Here is a 16,416-nt window from a genome sequence, read left to right as displayed (position 1 = left end):
GCTTTTGGATTTTCTGTTCGTTTTTTCACTCTAAATTATATTTTGTATGCTTATGAGTCACGTCGTAGCTGGTTAGCCTAAGGCATGGTCTAAAACTCTGATTTTTCCAGACGTCAATGGGAGAAATGAATGGGAAACCCTGAACCCTGATAATGACAAACACTGATTTTAGGGAAACTGAAGACTGAAGAAAATATTGCTAAGAACCTGCAATGGTCATGGCTGTAGGGCATAATTTCCACGTATGATAAGGGGGGAAATATGTCCCCCCTTTCAAAAATCCATGGTTTTCATCCACAAGTGAAAAACTACAATTTAAAACTGGTAGGCTGCAGCACAGGAAGAAAAGTACTACCATTCACAGTGATGGGTACTCAGCATCTTATCATTTACAGCGTTATGCATTAATTTGCATTATGTATATGCAGCACATTTTAAATGCTTGTGCTGTTGTGTATTTTGTTGCATTTCCCTGAATTTGCAGCTCATTTCCCTCACGAGGCTCTTTGCAGAGGAGACGTGGAGGAGTGGGAAAGTGGATGTGTCACTACATATCACTGTCCCAAATATAGAAATTGAATCTGCTGTTGGGTAGTGGGTTTCAAGCCAGAGAATAATGGAGGGGAAAGGTGGAGAGTGAGAGAGGTCCTGAGGTGGATCTTGTTGTGCTGTCAAATACAGATCTCTCTATTATGTACTCTATTTTTGCCATCTCTTCCTCTCCATCTCCCTCCCGACTTCTGCTCTCTCTTCCTCTGTCCAGCAGTAGTCTTGCTTTGTCAGACCCTCCTCCACCCTCTGGCGAGTCCACATAGCATTCTGGGATGGGAGGAAAATGTGCTCTGGTTTAATGGTATTTCTTTAAACCAATCACAATTGTCAAATCATATCATTGCAAAATAGTCATGCGAGAGAAAACTCAGATTGGACAGATAGTCTAGTAGGGGTGGTACGGTTCACAAAACCCACGGTTCGGTTTTCGGTTCTGTACGGTTCTTGTTATTTTTTCTTTTAATCTTTAACACTCCAGAAATATACTTCAGCATATGATATATAGCTTAATTATCCACAATGTAGGATACAGTATTACATACTTATATAGTTATATCATGTAATCATGCACAAACTGAATTTGACTTGACTTTAAGCACATTATTGGGACCATCTCTGAAGAAAGCTAGCTGAGATTTTGATACAGCAAGAGGGAAGACATTGATGATTTCAACATGTTTTTCATTTATTTGGCAAAAAAAGGAGAATGTGTATTGCCATCTACAGGAACTTATGTGCCTTTTTAGCACATGAAGACTGAACTATTACAGAATATCAATTGAAATAACTTGCATTTATCAAACTGCCAACTTCAGTGTCGCTCTTACAACAATGTATCCTTTAAAAGAAAAAGAGAGGAACTCTTAAAGCTCCGTCTTTTGAATAAGTCAGAATTTGTTAAACATAAAAACAGTTTACATTGTTAGTTAATTTCCTATCCTGGCCTGGGCTGGGACACACAGTCATATGGTTTGATAAAGTACTTATTGGACTTATCATTGCACTTACAGTAACAAGCGTAGCTGTCAGGTCCTCCTGTATACGTCTCATCTCCGTTTTTTCCTGCATCCACCGTGTGTGTGTGTGTGTGTGTGTGTGTGTGTGTGTGTGTTTGTTTGTTTGTTTGTTTGTTTGTTTGTGTGCGCGCGTCAGTCGCGGGGAGAACTGAGTAGCCCCGCCCGCTGCAGAGACCCGACAGGATCTAAACTGCAGCCGCTTCAGCGACTGACGTTACAGTAAATTGATGTTAAAATGTTTACAGGTTGGCAGGACGGGCTGAAATGTTTTGCATGGTCTTTAGCTGTACGTTTTGTTGGTAACTTGTCCACACCTCTTCTTTCACACGAAAGGGAAACACACTGTCTGAGGTCACATACGGGCACCTGACGGGCACGAGGCTACATTGCGCATGCGTCGAACCGTGCGGCACACACACGCTCCGAACCGAGACAAGCGGACCGAACGGTTCGGATGTTTTTTCATGAACCGTACCACCCCTATAGTCTAGCTAGCTGTCTCAATTTACCCTGAGGAGATCTGAGGAGCTGTCAACAATAGTTCTCATGAATCCACCAAATTTAAAATTCCAACACAAAGAAAGCGGAAGGAATGTCTTGGAATGTCAAGGATATAGACTATCAAAATCCTAACTCTGAATATGAAAAAAGATTTTCTGTGTTTGGGTGTCAACATATAGCTGTTTTGTGTTTTTCTTCTAAATACTTTGGCAATGAGGAACTTCCGTGTTTCTTCTGTTGTGGTTGACTGACCTGTTCCAAGATGACTGACAGTATTTCGTGTGCTCTCGCCTCTGGCAGGTATCTGGATCAAACCCAGCCGAACATCCAGGATGAGGGAGAAGAGGGCTGACTTTGTGGCAGGATGCCTGGGAGGAAGGGTAATCGCAGCTGGTGGTCTAGGTCAGCACCTCCATTCCTTTCCCTTTTCCATGTGTGTTCTTTTCTGTCAATTAAATACAGCACGATGCTTTGACCCATGCAGGAAAAAGGGATGAGAGACACAATAATCACAGGTCATCCTGTGATTGATTTCCAATGTTGCAGCACCTTTTGTCTGCTCATGGACATACCTTACAACGGCTCTACCCTACTGTGTATTTTTTGGTATATAATGAAATACAATTGAGTTGTAGTTTCAATAAAACCAATTACTCAAACATTTAAAAAACATTACATTTTGTAGTCATAATGGTATGTATAATGTAGGACAAATAAACTGATTGTCATGTGTAAAATCAGTGGATGGCCCCTTTAAATCACATAACCCATTTGTGTTTATGATGACACTCTTTCTAATGCACAAAGTAAAGGTTAAATTCATTACCTGGTAAAAAAAAATATGGTTGTTTCTGAAGAATTACCATAGTAATACTACTATTACTATTACTATCCATCCATCTTCTTCCGCTTATCCGGTAACGGGTCGCGGGGGTAGCAGCTCCAGCAGGGGACCCCAAACTTCCCTTTCCCGAGCCACATTAACCAGCTCCGACTGGGGGATCCCGAGGCGTTCCCAGGCCAGGTTGGAGATATAATCTCTCCACCTAGTCCTGGGTCTTCCCCGAGGCCTCCTCCCAGCTGGACGTGCCTGGAACACCTCCCTAGGGAGGCGCCCAGGGGGCATCCTTACCAGATGCCCGAATTACTATTACTAGGTAACTTAAAATATGTTCAGATATTCCCCGTATACTTACAGTTGGCTTAATTTGATAATAAAAGACCCCACCACTTACAGACAGTGAAGTTGTTTGTGCCGACTTCACTGCTAACAGCAAACTAAATACCAACTCTGATTCATCACAAACACCACGCACATCATACACATGCTTACACACACAACCAAATTAATTTTCCATTAACTTTCCATTTTCTCCTTGACTGAGCTGCATTTGTTAAAGTAAATATAGTGACTGAGCAATGCTACAAATTAATCACAGGTCAGCTTTTATCCTCAATTACATGCTTGTTAAGCAGAGATTGACTCCCTTTTCTGTGCACCTGCATGCATCAGCAAGATTACACTCATATATATATATATATATATATATATATACAGTACCAGTCAAAGGTTTGGACACGCTTTCCCATTCAAGTGAATAAGAAAGCGTATATATATATATATATATATATATATATATAGACACACACACACACACACACACACACACACACACACACTGTCTCTTTAAGCCTCCCCTCCCGTAAAAGGCCAGTCTGCTGTGATTGGTCAACATATCCAGGATTACTTGTCAGCTGTGTGTCTGCCTGGCATACACTGTGTAGGACGGCCAATTTAACCCGCCAGTCCTTACCGATATAGTGGCATGTGTGACGTAGCTCTCTGCTGTGAGCGCCGTCTAGTAGAGCCACAAAAGAATAAAAAATGCAAATTGCTAGTGCAAAGATAGCATTAGCAAGTTAACTTGCAGTTAAGAATTATATTGTAGATTTTGTATATTTTACAATTGTTTATTTTTTTGTATTTTTTTACAATGCCAAAAACGTAATGTTTTTATTGTGTTGTAGTAATATTATTTTTAACTGTTTAACCGATAGTATTAAGTTAGTAGTATTATAGTTTTATAGTATAGTATTATTAGTATTATTATATTATAATTATAATAATTATAGTTATTATAGTATTAATTATCCAAAATTCCTATTGTCAGTGAACTGTTAAACAGTTAATCGATAACATCCCTGTCTCAGAATGGTCTGAAATCTGAGGTTTTTGCTCACGCGGATTACAGAAAATAAGGAAAAGCATAATAGTTCTCCATTTATTGATTGACACCTCAGTCCTAAGATTGTTTAACACATTCCCATGTAGGCTTAATACACTTGAGCAGTTTTGTTCTTTGTCCACAGCTCAAAGTGACAGACACTAATGTGTAGGGACATGTGCGTGTGCGTGTGCGTGTGTGTGTGCGTGTACGTGTGCTTGTGCGTGTGCATGCGAAAAGAGAGGAAAATGCCAATATTGTCCTGCTGAGAGAGACAGTTAGAAATTCAGGAGGCGACAACAGAGAGAGAGAAAAAGAGATGGTTGAATGAGATACAAGAATGGAAGAGTGTGTGTGTGTGTGTGTGTGTGTATGTGTGTGTGTGTGTGTGTGTGTGTGTGTGTGTGTGTGTATATATGTGTGCAGATGACAGCGTGAGGGAGAGTGAGAGGAACAGAGTTAGATATAGTATATTTTTCTCTTTCTCTGTGCGAGTGTCAGCTGTGAGTCTGGCTCACCATCTAATCTATGGGGATATTTTGGGTGTGTGAGTCATAGCTGGTTTATAGCACATTTCCAACCCTCTGCCTTGACTTGGGAAATAAAAGAAGAAAATACATCCACAAAGACCAAAATGCATCTATAATGCAGTTATACTGTATGTGTGTGTACACTTATTAAGTTCAGGTTAAGGATGAAGGATTAAAATAGTGTTTGCATAAGTTGTATATATGTTCCTATTATACTGTATATAGATTAACTCACTTGATGAAAAAGCAGAAGTTTTCTGCACTTTTTGTTGATCTTCCAAGGCTTCTGATACTGTTGATCATAACATTGTGTGTGAGCTGCTTTCCATTGGTTTGGTGATTCTACTCCCAACTGGTTAAAATCATAAGATTGTTGAAAACGGTGTCCGACAAGGATAAATATTATACCTCTTATTATTTTCTCTATAGATAAAGTATTATTTGTTTCAACTAAGCATCTCAATGTCCATTTCTATGCTGATTAAAAATGTCATTGAATTGACATTTCGATAAAGAGACCAAAAAACCATGACGATATGAAATGCAATTGATTGAGCTATCATTATAATTTTTTTGTCAAATAATTTACACTGAATTGAGGATTCCAGTGCCACTTAGCATATTGCATTGTTATATTACACGCATATTTACAAAAGAACTGGAAGAAGCAAGAAAGAAGGTCAAGGATGAGTCCTGTGAATTACTAAAATATAATGTAAAAGAGGGACTGTAATGATGCTATGTACAGCACACATCATACCACAAACTGTACTGCAGGCTTGCTGTGGCTTCCTTTAGACCTAAAGTGCTGTTATTGTCTCGCTGTCTGAAAAACGGAAGCAGGAGGTCAGAGAGAGATGAACAGAAAAGACAGATTATAAACACTTGTGAGCTTCCGAAAGGGTAACGCTGAAGAATAGGGATGGAAACAGTGGAGGATGAAATTGATATTGGAGCTGCAGATGCAAAAAACACAGACTGCAACAGATGATGTTTTTGGCCGATTAAACCTTGTGTTGACTTCCCGTCGACCATGCACTTGTTGTCCTCCCAGCAAAATGAACCCGGTCTGTTTTGCCTTTTTATGAAGCATAAAGTAAAAATGATCACCCAATTCTATTTTGCACCTTCTAGCCAACTTCATTCCTACTCATTACCACTAATTTTACACTTATTTTTTTGAATTAAGGGTCAATAAACTTAATTTACTGTACATACAATTATACCTCATTTCGGGGAGTAAAATAAGCAGAAATTATGAATTATTTTCACTATAGTGAAGATCAGATGAATATATGTTGATGGATTATGGTATATGTCAATGTTTAGTCAGGATACTGTTTTCAAACCATTTTATTATTTTGAGTGGCACATATTTCCGATAAAGAAACTTTGAAAAGGGGTCAGATTTGACCCGAAGACAACACAAGGGTTAATCACTTGGTCAATTTGAGGCAGGAACACAGATTATGTTTGCATTGCCAATTATAAATATGATGAAGGCATCTGGACAGATCAGACCAAGTTGGACCAAGTCAGTTGCAGTTTGTTCCAGCTGGTTTGGGCGGGGAAAAAAAAAAAAAAAAATCAAGTGTAGTGTTTCAGGATCTTTTATCATTTGTTTTCTGATCAAGTTCCTGCCTGTTGTTTTCACAGTGATTAATCACGCTAAGCTACAGTTGTTCAGGCAACTAACTGGAGTCTACAGCTGTACTCATCGGGTGTGCTTTTTTTTAACTGAAATTTAAATCTAGTGCATTGTTTAAATTACCGGTCATTGTCGGTGAACAAGTCTGCGTGCTGCTCACCGCACTTGCTGCTATTCATTTAGCATTTAAAAAGTCGCACCTTCATTCATACTCAAGGTTTCTGCCTAAAAGGGAGTTTTTCCACGCCACTGTTGCACTACTTTTGTATTTGTATTTAATTATGACGCCTAGACGACCAGCTAGTCTTCCTGTGGTCCAAAATAAATAAAATAAAATACAACAATATCTGCATACAGAACTAACTAACAAAAAGCAACCACATTTTAAAAAAAAATAAAAACAATAACAAACCAAACAAATAGAGAACTATCTTGAAAACAAATAGCACTAAATGCTTGCTCTTGGTGGAATTATTGTGTCTTTGTAAATGATAGTGTTGTCTAGCCCTACTCTATCTGTAAAATGTTTTGAGATAACTCTTGTTATGATTTGATACTATAAATAAATTGAATTGAAATTCAAGCATCAACCTGTAGGCCCTCATTATCAGGTTATCATCATCAGAGCCTAGACAGGTCAGACTCTGTCTTGTTTTTATTATAGGAACACATGAAATTTAATTTTTTTTGGTATTTTGGAGGTTGCCCAGCCTTGTGACTCTAATCAACTACCTGTTGTCCATGTGTTAAAGAGATAATGAAAAATCGTTCTATATTGGCGGAAAATGCTTGTGTGTGGTGTCTAGTCTTCTAGCTTTCAATTATCTGAAGGTCTGTTGTTCCCACCTTTACCTTCTCATTGATACAAACAGGCCTCTAATAAATCTTTGACTCTGAGACCCCACTGTAACATGTGACAGAAGGTGAGTAGCATAATTTCAAAAAGTATAAAATGAGGATACCGTAGCACATAGTAAACTAGAGAGCACTGGGAGAGTGCAAACCTCCGCCAAGGCAATGTCCGATCTCGCAATGTTAACAATAGTGAAAAATAATAAGTGTATCGGCCATGTGAATCGGATCTGCTCCAGAATGTTACGGTTTCTTCTTTTGGTCCATGCTATACCCTTCCACCAAGTTTAATGTAAATCGGGCCAGTAGATGTTTGTAATCTGACAAACAAACCGAACCGAAAAAATAACCTCCTTGGTGATTGAATGAAAGTAACAGTTCCCCTCAAGAAGAAAAATCAGCCAAAAATCAATCTTAAATCTTAGCAGTAAAGGTCAGTTTTGATGTCAGTATCTTGGAATTTAACAACAATGGCTTATTTCTAAGCTCCTCATCTTGCAACATGGTAAAAAACCTAATCCGTAACCGAAGTAGAAGATGGTGAGGCAGTGATAGCCAGGGCTGGGTATCGTTTATATTCCTTATCAATACTGTGACTTCAATACTGGTTCCTAAACGGTTATTTTTTCATTACCAATTTCATAAAACAAAAAGAAATTGCAACATTATACATTAGGGCACAAATCTTCTTATTTATTTTTCAGCTCCTACTACGTGAGCCCCGTCTCTGTGCGTAACAGAGTTTTTCCTGTGTGTGTCTGTGATGTGGTTTTGATTGAATGACGAGGCAATTCTTGATACTCGATACTTTAGAGGCAATTCGGTCGGAGCCTAAAAAGTATTGAATTCAGTACCCAGCCCTAGTAATAGCATCTAAAATAACAAAGTGAATTACAACAATTTATCAATAAAATAACTCCTTGAACGAACTGATCATCATGGAATGATGAGATGCTAGCGTGTTAAAGCTAAATGTTACAGCATGAAGCACCACAGTGAACCATGCACTACCAACTCTAAACAAACAAACGGGTCAAATCGCTGTACTGTATGCGCTGTAGCGTACGTATTGTGTATGTGCGAACAGCAAGGAGGTGAGAAGAGGAAAAGTGCAGGAGAGACTAAGAACAATACAATGGAGGTTGAGAGTCGGAGGGGTGACAGAAGCAGAAGAAAGGAAGACAGTTTGAGACGAGCAGCATCAAAGAAGAAAAAGTGAAGCCAAAATGAGATCAGGAGAGTGGAGAGGACAGGAGAAAGAATAGTTGGGGCGAACAGAGCAAGGAGGACAGATGGTTAAGAGCGATAGGAAAAATTGTTTCTAAGAAAGGACTAGAAGGAGAGAAAGATGAGGAGTTGAAAAAGGAAAGACAGGAAATAATAAAGTTAGAATAGAAATAGGCAAGAAGAGGCACCAGCAAAAAATAATGGAAGTAAAAAGGAGAGGAATGGAGGTCAGGAGGAGAGAGAACAGAGGAGGAGAGGAGAGGAGCGGCGGGTGAATTGACATGACGTTTGTGGGCCGTGAATCAAAGCAACGGCAGGAAGCCTTTGAGCACCAAGAGCAGCACTGTGTGTGTGTGTGTGTGTGTGTGTGTGTGTGTGTGGTCACAGGTTTGGGTACGTATGTGTGTCTCCATAAAAAATGATAATGGAGCCGAGGCCTGAGCAGACCCAGATTGCTTTGAAAAGGCCGACCCGGCGCCGTCACTTTGTTCTTTGAACAAATGATCATAATAGTCTTCCTTAGAGACACACACACGCACACACACACACACACATACACACACACACACACACACACACACACACACACACAAACACACACACACACACACACACACACACACACACACACACACACACACACACACATCATACACTCAACAGTACATATAATTTGGGGACTCGCTATGATGTGGGTCTCCATGGAAACGGCAACAACTTAGTGCTGGCTGATGTATAATGACAGTGAGCATTGCACCTGAGGTGAAAGCGGGAGATAAAAAGAAGCACAGCAGACCTGAGAAAGGAGAGGAATCCTTGGTGAGACTTAAAATGTCCTACATTTTTAAGTTACATCCTTAAATAGGCCTTCTGGCTGTGTAGTTCTAAATCATTGTAAATATGTTGTCAGCCCTTCCTGGAGCACATATTTAATCCAATAACGTACATTAAATTAATATCCTGCAACATTTGCATATAAATTAAACATTTTGGGCCCCAGAGGTAGCTGCAGAGTGAGCGCTCCTCACTTTCACCCAGGGTGAGTACATGTTCAAAAATCTGGCAGTTCAATAAAGAGTTGCTTGATATTCTTTATTGAAAAAAGGAACATGTGATGTGTTTATAGTAACACTGAGTCAGTTACATGGCGTCAAGCCATCTCAAGCAACGTTTACCATGCTGCGCATGCACAAACAGTCGCAAATAAAACAGGCTTATGCCACAGAATGAATAGTCAAGCATTCGTATTAAACAGCCAAATCGGAGTCGGGTACAGCCCTAGTGTTTAGTTTAGCGTTGATAATGATACAATGATTATATAATAATCAGTCAAAGAAAGAAATTCCAAATAAGGAAACTCAAAAGTCCTGTTTCAATGACAGAAGACTATGGAAAGTATAGAAAAAAGAAAAGAATATAATAGCTATAAAGCTGATACACTATCATAACATTTTGAGTGTTAAATCTTTTTAAACATGGCAACACAATCTATTCATTTATTTGTTTATCTCCGACTGTATTTTATATATCTATATACATTTTTTTGATCATGTGGGGGCAGCGCATCAAGCTGTAAACACAACACCGGTATTATCACCTTTTAAAGTTGTGACTAACATGTCAGCAATCAGTTGCTTATTTACACATCCAGCAGACACAAAGCAACATGAGCATTCATTCGGAGACATGATTCTTTCCATCAAATGTCACTCCAATATTCACTCCAAAATTCACTCCACCTTCTCTATAGCTGCAGAGAAAAGCTCTTTTAGGAAAAGAGTGATTATTGTATTGATACTCTGAGACTATTTTAGTGTGTTTATGACAACAGGGGAGATGGAGTCATGGTGATTCTCCATCACATTGCTGTAGGAGGTGTTATCTTTGATTTTGTGTGTGTGTGTGTGTGTGTGTGTGTGTGTGTGTGTGTGTAGGCTTGTTTAACTATATTCGTGGGGTCCAAAAGCCTGGAGTCCAGTATACTTGTGGGGTCCTGACAGCTTTGTGGGACCAAAATGCTGGACCCCACAAGTTTAAAGGGCTGTTTGAGGGTTAAGACTTGGTTTTAGGATTAGGGTTAGAATTAGGTTATGGTTAGGGTGAGGGTAAGGGTTAAGGTTAGGCATTTAATTGTGATGGTTAAGGTTAGGGTAAGGGGCTAGGGAATGCATTATGTCAATGGCGGATCCCCACAAAGATAGTGCCACAAACCTGTGTGTGTGTGTGTGTGTGTGTGTGTGTGTGTGTGTGTGTGTGTGTGTGTGTGTGTGTGTGTGTGTGTGTGTGTGTGTGTGTGTGTGTGTGTGTGTGTGTGTGTGACCACTATGGAAGCAAATAATGGCCATAAAGATTTAAATCTTACGAGCAACTAAATACCTAACAACTCTTGAATGTTTGAAAGACAATGACTTCATAGCACTGAATTACTTGAATTCATGAATTTATGTGGTCTTAATTATATATATATATATATATATATATATATATATATATATATATATATATATATTTCCCCTCTTTCAAAATTCCAGTAGCCAATATCAAGTTATGCAATTTCAAAAACGAAACATTCTATTCTATCTATATTCAAAGATAATGGGCTGAATTCAGATCTAAAAATGAAGTCAAGTCAAAAATCCGCTCGCTGAAATTGGCTTTATCGAGTTCAGACAGTACTATTCAAGCCTTGAATATTGGTATGTTTTAAATAGTTTTTCAAACTGAAATAAAGACCTGGCTAAAGGACTTTACACACTGGGGGTGGTCTTTTTGTGTGATAAATTTGAACGTCAATATATGTTTTCAAACTGTTGTTTTTGTCATTAGTACTGAAAACAATTTCTTGCAGCTTAATGAAGAAAAGACCGAAGTCCTTATTGTTGCTCCGGATACTACAGCCTCCAAAGTTGTTAATCTTTTGGGGTCCCTTTCTTCAGTGGTACAGTCCAATCTTAGAAACCTTGGTGTTATATTTGATCAGAATATGTTTCTTGACCAACATATCAGGTCACTGACCCGTACATGTTTCTTTCAACTGAGAAACATTGCTAAACTTAGGACCGTGGTTTCGCAAGGTGAACTTGAGATGATCATTCATGGTTTTTGTTTCATCACGGCTTGATTACTGCAACTCCATTTTCACTTGTCTTAGCAAGTCATCCCAGGAACATCTGCAACTAGTGCAGAATTCTGCTGCTAGGCTGTTGACCAGGTCCACCAGGATGTCACACATCACTCCTGTGTTATCCATGTTACATTGGCTTCCAATAAAGTTTAGGATACAATTTAGGTTCTAGTTCTTACATATAAAGCATTGCATGGACAGGCGCCTGTTTATATCTCTGACCTGCTCCATCCGTACATCACTAACAGGTCTCTCAGATCTTCTAACCAGGGACTACTGGTGGTCTCACGCCCTTCCTGTTAACTTACGTTCTGCAGTCTCGGTTGACGCTTTTAGAAAGCAACTGAAAACATACTTGTTTCAACTGGCTTTTGTCTAATGTTTGTAATTTTGGGTTTTATTCTTTTAATCCTTATTGGAATTGCATTTGTTATTGCTGTTTTTTTTAGTTTTTTCTGTTTTGGATTCTATTGTATTTTAATCAAATGTTTTTTGTGTGAAGCACTTTGTGACTGTCTGTGAAAGGTGCTATATCAAATAAATTACTTACTTACTTTCACACAGAACGTGAATATTAAGCAGCGATAAAGCAACATTGTTTTTTTCTGAGCTTTTGCAACACGAATAAAGGCATCACCAATCACATTGCGCCTATACTTAAGGATTATAATACAACACAGAGGCTGTATACAGTACGTGTGTGTAAAGGCCTTTATGCTGCATTTGCAATATAATTGCTGTCATCCTTACATGTTACTTTCATTTTGCAGGTAATGAACCATTGCCGTTGGGCACAGTGGAGAGCTACAACCCTGTGAAGCGTCGCTGGGAGTATGTGGCGCCCATGCCCACTGCACGCTGCTCCTCTGCCCTCCTGCAGACAACCAGCATGCTCTTTGTCATCGGCGGAGTCGCCCAGGGACCCAGTCATGCTGTGGAAGCCCTCTGCTTACCGGAAACAGTGTGACACATGCACATACGCTAACACACACACACACAGGAGTGCAAACCGGCATTGATATTTTATTCATGTGTGTGCGCATAAACACAGACGAAAACACATGAATTGGATCCACAGATCGCATTTAGATACTTTTCTACCTTTATGTCCAACTGATGGATTCCTATTGTACACTGGGATGTAAGAAACTATTTTTGACATTCAACAAGCATTTTCAACTGCAGAGACAGTTTGTGACAGAGCTGGACGAATACAAGATTAAAGCGAGGACAGAACACTGACAGTTTTACTACACTGGGGAAATCAGAGAGAAAGAAAAGAATGAGCAAAAAACAGACACACACAAAGTCGGTGTCTGAAGAAACAACACGCCTTTGAACTGTTGAGTATTTTTCAGAATAAAAGCAGGGTACTTTTCTGGATATCAAAGGAAGATAGGGCCATATCTGTATCTCTTCTTTGCGGCTGCGTCGCTTTCCCTGCTGCTGCGTCAGCAAGCTCGGACACTTTTCTATGACCTTAGAAACAGTTTCAGACAGTGTCGTTCTGGGAATGTGTATGTCTGTTGTGGTTCTTCTGTTTTTGTTGCTGTGTTGTATATGTGTGAAAGTTAGCGCTGCAGCTAGCAACCGCTACCACAGTGTCAACAACAGTGGCCCTTGACATGCATTCACACTTCAAGCAACTGCTAGTCAGAAGCCCATCTATTTTCTACAACCAGTGTAGCATTGGTTGACGTTGACCACAGTCACTGTGTTTCCTTTCTTTGTTGTTGTAGAAAAGCTGACTGTGGTCGGCACCTCGTTTTGCTACACATCTATCCACCCCTGCTTTAACATTAGCGCCACAGCAATCAATCCCGAGCAAATTACCAAGGCTGAAACGGTCCTTCACACAAGGATGTAGTTGCTCGTGGAGTGAATGCAGAGTTCCTCATACCTGCTGCACTGAAGCATCCAGACAGATTAATAACCTGAAATCAGCCTCCTGACACAGTATATTCCCCTTGATTTTTATGATTGATAGTAATACATTGTATTACTGTATTTACATCAAATTAATGTCAGTCAAATGATGGATAAAATGGGAAGAGCATCTCAAAGGGATGATACCTGGGCAACATTTTGAAGTCAGTCAGTTAGTGGAAAAATCTAGTCAATACAGATTATATATTATTCTTTGAATATTTTTGTATTATACTACTTAACTAATTATTCAACAGCAAAAGTAATTGGTTGCATTAAGTTACCCATCCCAGCTCCGTCAAAGGTGCCTTTAAACAACTCCAAAGCCTCCACACCCGCATGTCACATCAACTGTATTTAACGTGTAGGTGTAGAAATAAAAACATATGTCGTCAGTTCATGAAATGGTCACGTAATTTAATCTATTGATTCGTGTACACAGATACGTTTATCTCGGTTTTTTTCGTGGTGGTCAGCACGTTTTTTAAACTAATGAATTTCAGTGGGAGGCATCTTTCGTGATCACAGCACGACTATGGTAGCAAGTATTATGAAATGCCGAAAATCCGCGTAGGGAAGTTGGTTGGGGTGGTGGATGGGTCAAACAACACAGGACTTTCACCCCGGAGACCGGGGATCGTGTCCCACGTGTCACATTTCCTTTCCCCGTTTCCTTTCCCCATTCTTCTTTTCCTAAACCCAACCGTCCCGTTGTTGTCCCGCGTCCCCCAGAGACCGCGGATCGTGTCCCGCGTGTCACGTTTCCTTTCCCCGTTCTTCTTTTCCTAAACCCGACCTCCGTGGGCCCATCATGGAATTTTTGGCGATTGTGTTCATTTCACGCCCGACATTATGTTCTGACCACCACAAAAACGAGATAAACATGTCCGTGTACACAGATCAATAGATTCAAAATTACGTGACCATTTCACAAACTGCCGTGAGATCGTGTTGACAGTTTGGAGGTATTTACAGCTGGTTTAAGTCCTGTTATTAGGGTGACACTGCTGTCACACACTCTCCATTCTCCAATGAACAAAACCCAGGTGATTCCTGAATGTGGGTTCACCAGTGGCTAACGTTAGCTAGCCAGCAATGAACACACAGCTTGTAAATTAAGACAATTTGGAGTTAGTGGAAGACACTTTTCACATCTTTTGGCTGCCTTACAACACGTCCAGCTCTTGTGCCAGGCTAACACATAACACAGTGCTCTTTCCACTGAAGGCATGAGACTGATGTCAACTACTGGCCAAATTGTCAAAGAAACAAAGTGTAACTGGGATTAGTAAATTGTAATCCCTTACAGTCGGTCTTTGGTGTTTTTTGCCCCCATCGTCTCCTCCCAGGCAACGCGGCAATGGTTGTGTTTAGGGTTAAGGTTAGGGTTAGCTGCCTGGAAGGCGCCGTTGGAGGCAAAAAACACCATCGAGTCTTACACTCATTGTTACTGGAAAAGTAACACATTACTGTAACACATTACTAAGTAACTACTGCCCACTGTTAGCCTGTTAGCCAAAACACTATGTGACAACTACACATAGTATAATAATATACTTTTATTTTGTCCCCATGGGGAAATTCCTTTTTTCATTTTATTATTTCACACACATGCATCAAATGCAGAGAGACTGTCTCCAAGCCAAGTCCTTACGGACTGTGCTACTGCCTGACATTAACGAAAACCTTAAAAGGAGTGATCTGTCTGTCTGTCCTTTGATTTTCTCAACAACCGTTTATCCGATCGACTTCACACTTGGCAGGTGTATTGCTGAGGACACAAGGAAGTGCAGTGTCTAGTGTGAGCTCTTGAGATCTATTGGACATATTTATGAGTAGTGCGTTATTTACACACTGTAGTGTATTGAGAATGGACCCCTATTAACTGTTACACCGCAAAACGATATGCTGGGTACAGCTTGCGCTCCGTCGCTTGTACAGTACATTCAAGAACAGATGACGAAAGAGAGACCGGAGATGTTACATTGTAGCAAACTTAAACATTTCAAGCATAAGCAATGTAACTTTAAGAATCAACGCTTCCTGTTCCCAGAAATAGCCTGGTCCCAAATAGCTAGCTTTGAGCTAATTACATGTATACTCTAGCATTGCTAAGGTACACATCTATATCATGGCAAGTGTGTTGCTTAGGACACAAGGAAGCGCAGTGTCGAGTAGAGTGAAGTTTTTTTTTTGATAAATGGTTCTCGGGGAAGCAGCAGAACCAGTGACCAAGCATATGGCCCATTCCGAACAGGCATATTTTGAATGAGCACTGCACAGATAAATGGAAAAGAATTATGCTGGGAGTGCTTTGAGAGGTTTCTATGGACACATGTTTTTGCCATGACTCTGGGTGCCCATTGGAATCTATTGTAACTGCTGTGAATCTACTGTAAGTTGACAACAGCTACTACAAACCTTTTAGAGACACCTTTCAGTCCTATAGTGTGAGCAGCTGATACTCAAAAGATTGACGTTTTGTTTGGGCTGAGGTGAGGTTTTGTGTAAAAGAGTTAGGGATAAAAGATGATGGAGGTTAGCGGCAGTGCAGAATGTTTTGTGACAGATTCAGTGACTTGTGGACAGCAGACGAGGTCGGGCATGAAACGAAGGAATGACTTAGTGCAGTGTGTTACTGTGTGGCAAGCTGCCTCTGTTGGTCTTTCTTATTCTGCCATACTGGTCGCATTTTCAAGTATAGACAGCCATCAGCTCCTCCATTCAGAATACTGTAACACTCCTCTGTGTTAATCGTGGCTCTGTTGGTTTGGTCCCAGTTTTACTTTTACTTTACTTTTACCAAAATTAGCAT

The 16,416-nt window shown here is 40.0% G+C and overlaps 1 protein-coding gene across 1 annotated transcript in view; it reads left to right on the top strand.

Moving 5' to 3' along the window:
* LOC116040698 (kelch domain-containing protein 8B) overlaps positions 1-14,069 on the top strand; it is a 173,465-nt gene extending 159,396 nt beyond the window's left edge. Inside the window, exons 5-6 of the mRNA XM_031286261.2 lie at positions 2,370-2,471; positions 12,446-14,069. Coding sequence (XP_031142121.1) covers positions 2,370-2,471; positions 12,446-12,642 — 299 coding nt within the window. The 3' untranslated portion in view covers positions 12,643-14,069. The remainder of the gene's footprint in view (positions 1-2,369; positions 2,472-12,445) is intronic.
* The last annotated feature ends 2,347 nt before the right edge of the window (positions 14,070-16,416 follow it).

The sequence above is a fragment of the Sander lucioperca genome, chromosome 12, assembly GCF_008315115.2.
Source record: "Sander lucioperca isolate FBNREF2018 chromosome 12, SLUC_FBN_1.2, whole genome shotgun sequence".
NCBI lineage: Eukaryota > Metazoa > Chordata > Actinopteri > Perciformes > Percidae > Sander > Sander lucioperca.
Note: the sequence above shows the minus strand (reverse complement) of the source record. Positions and strands in the feature narration are given on the sequence as shown.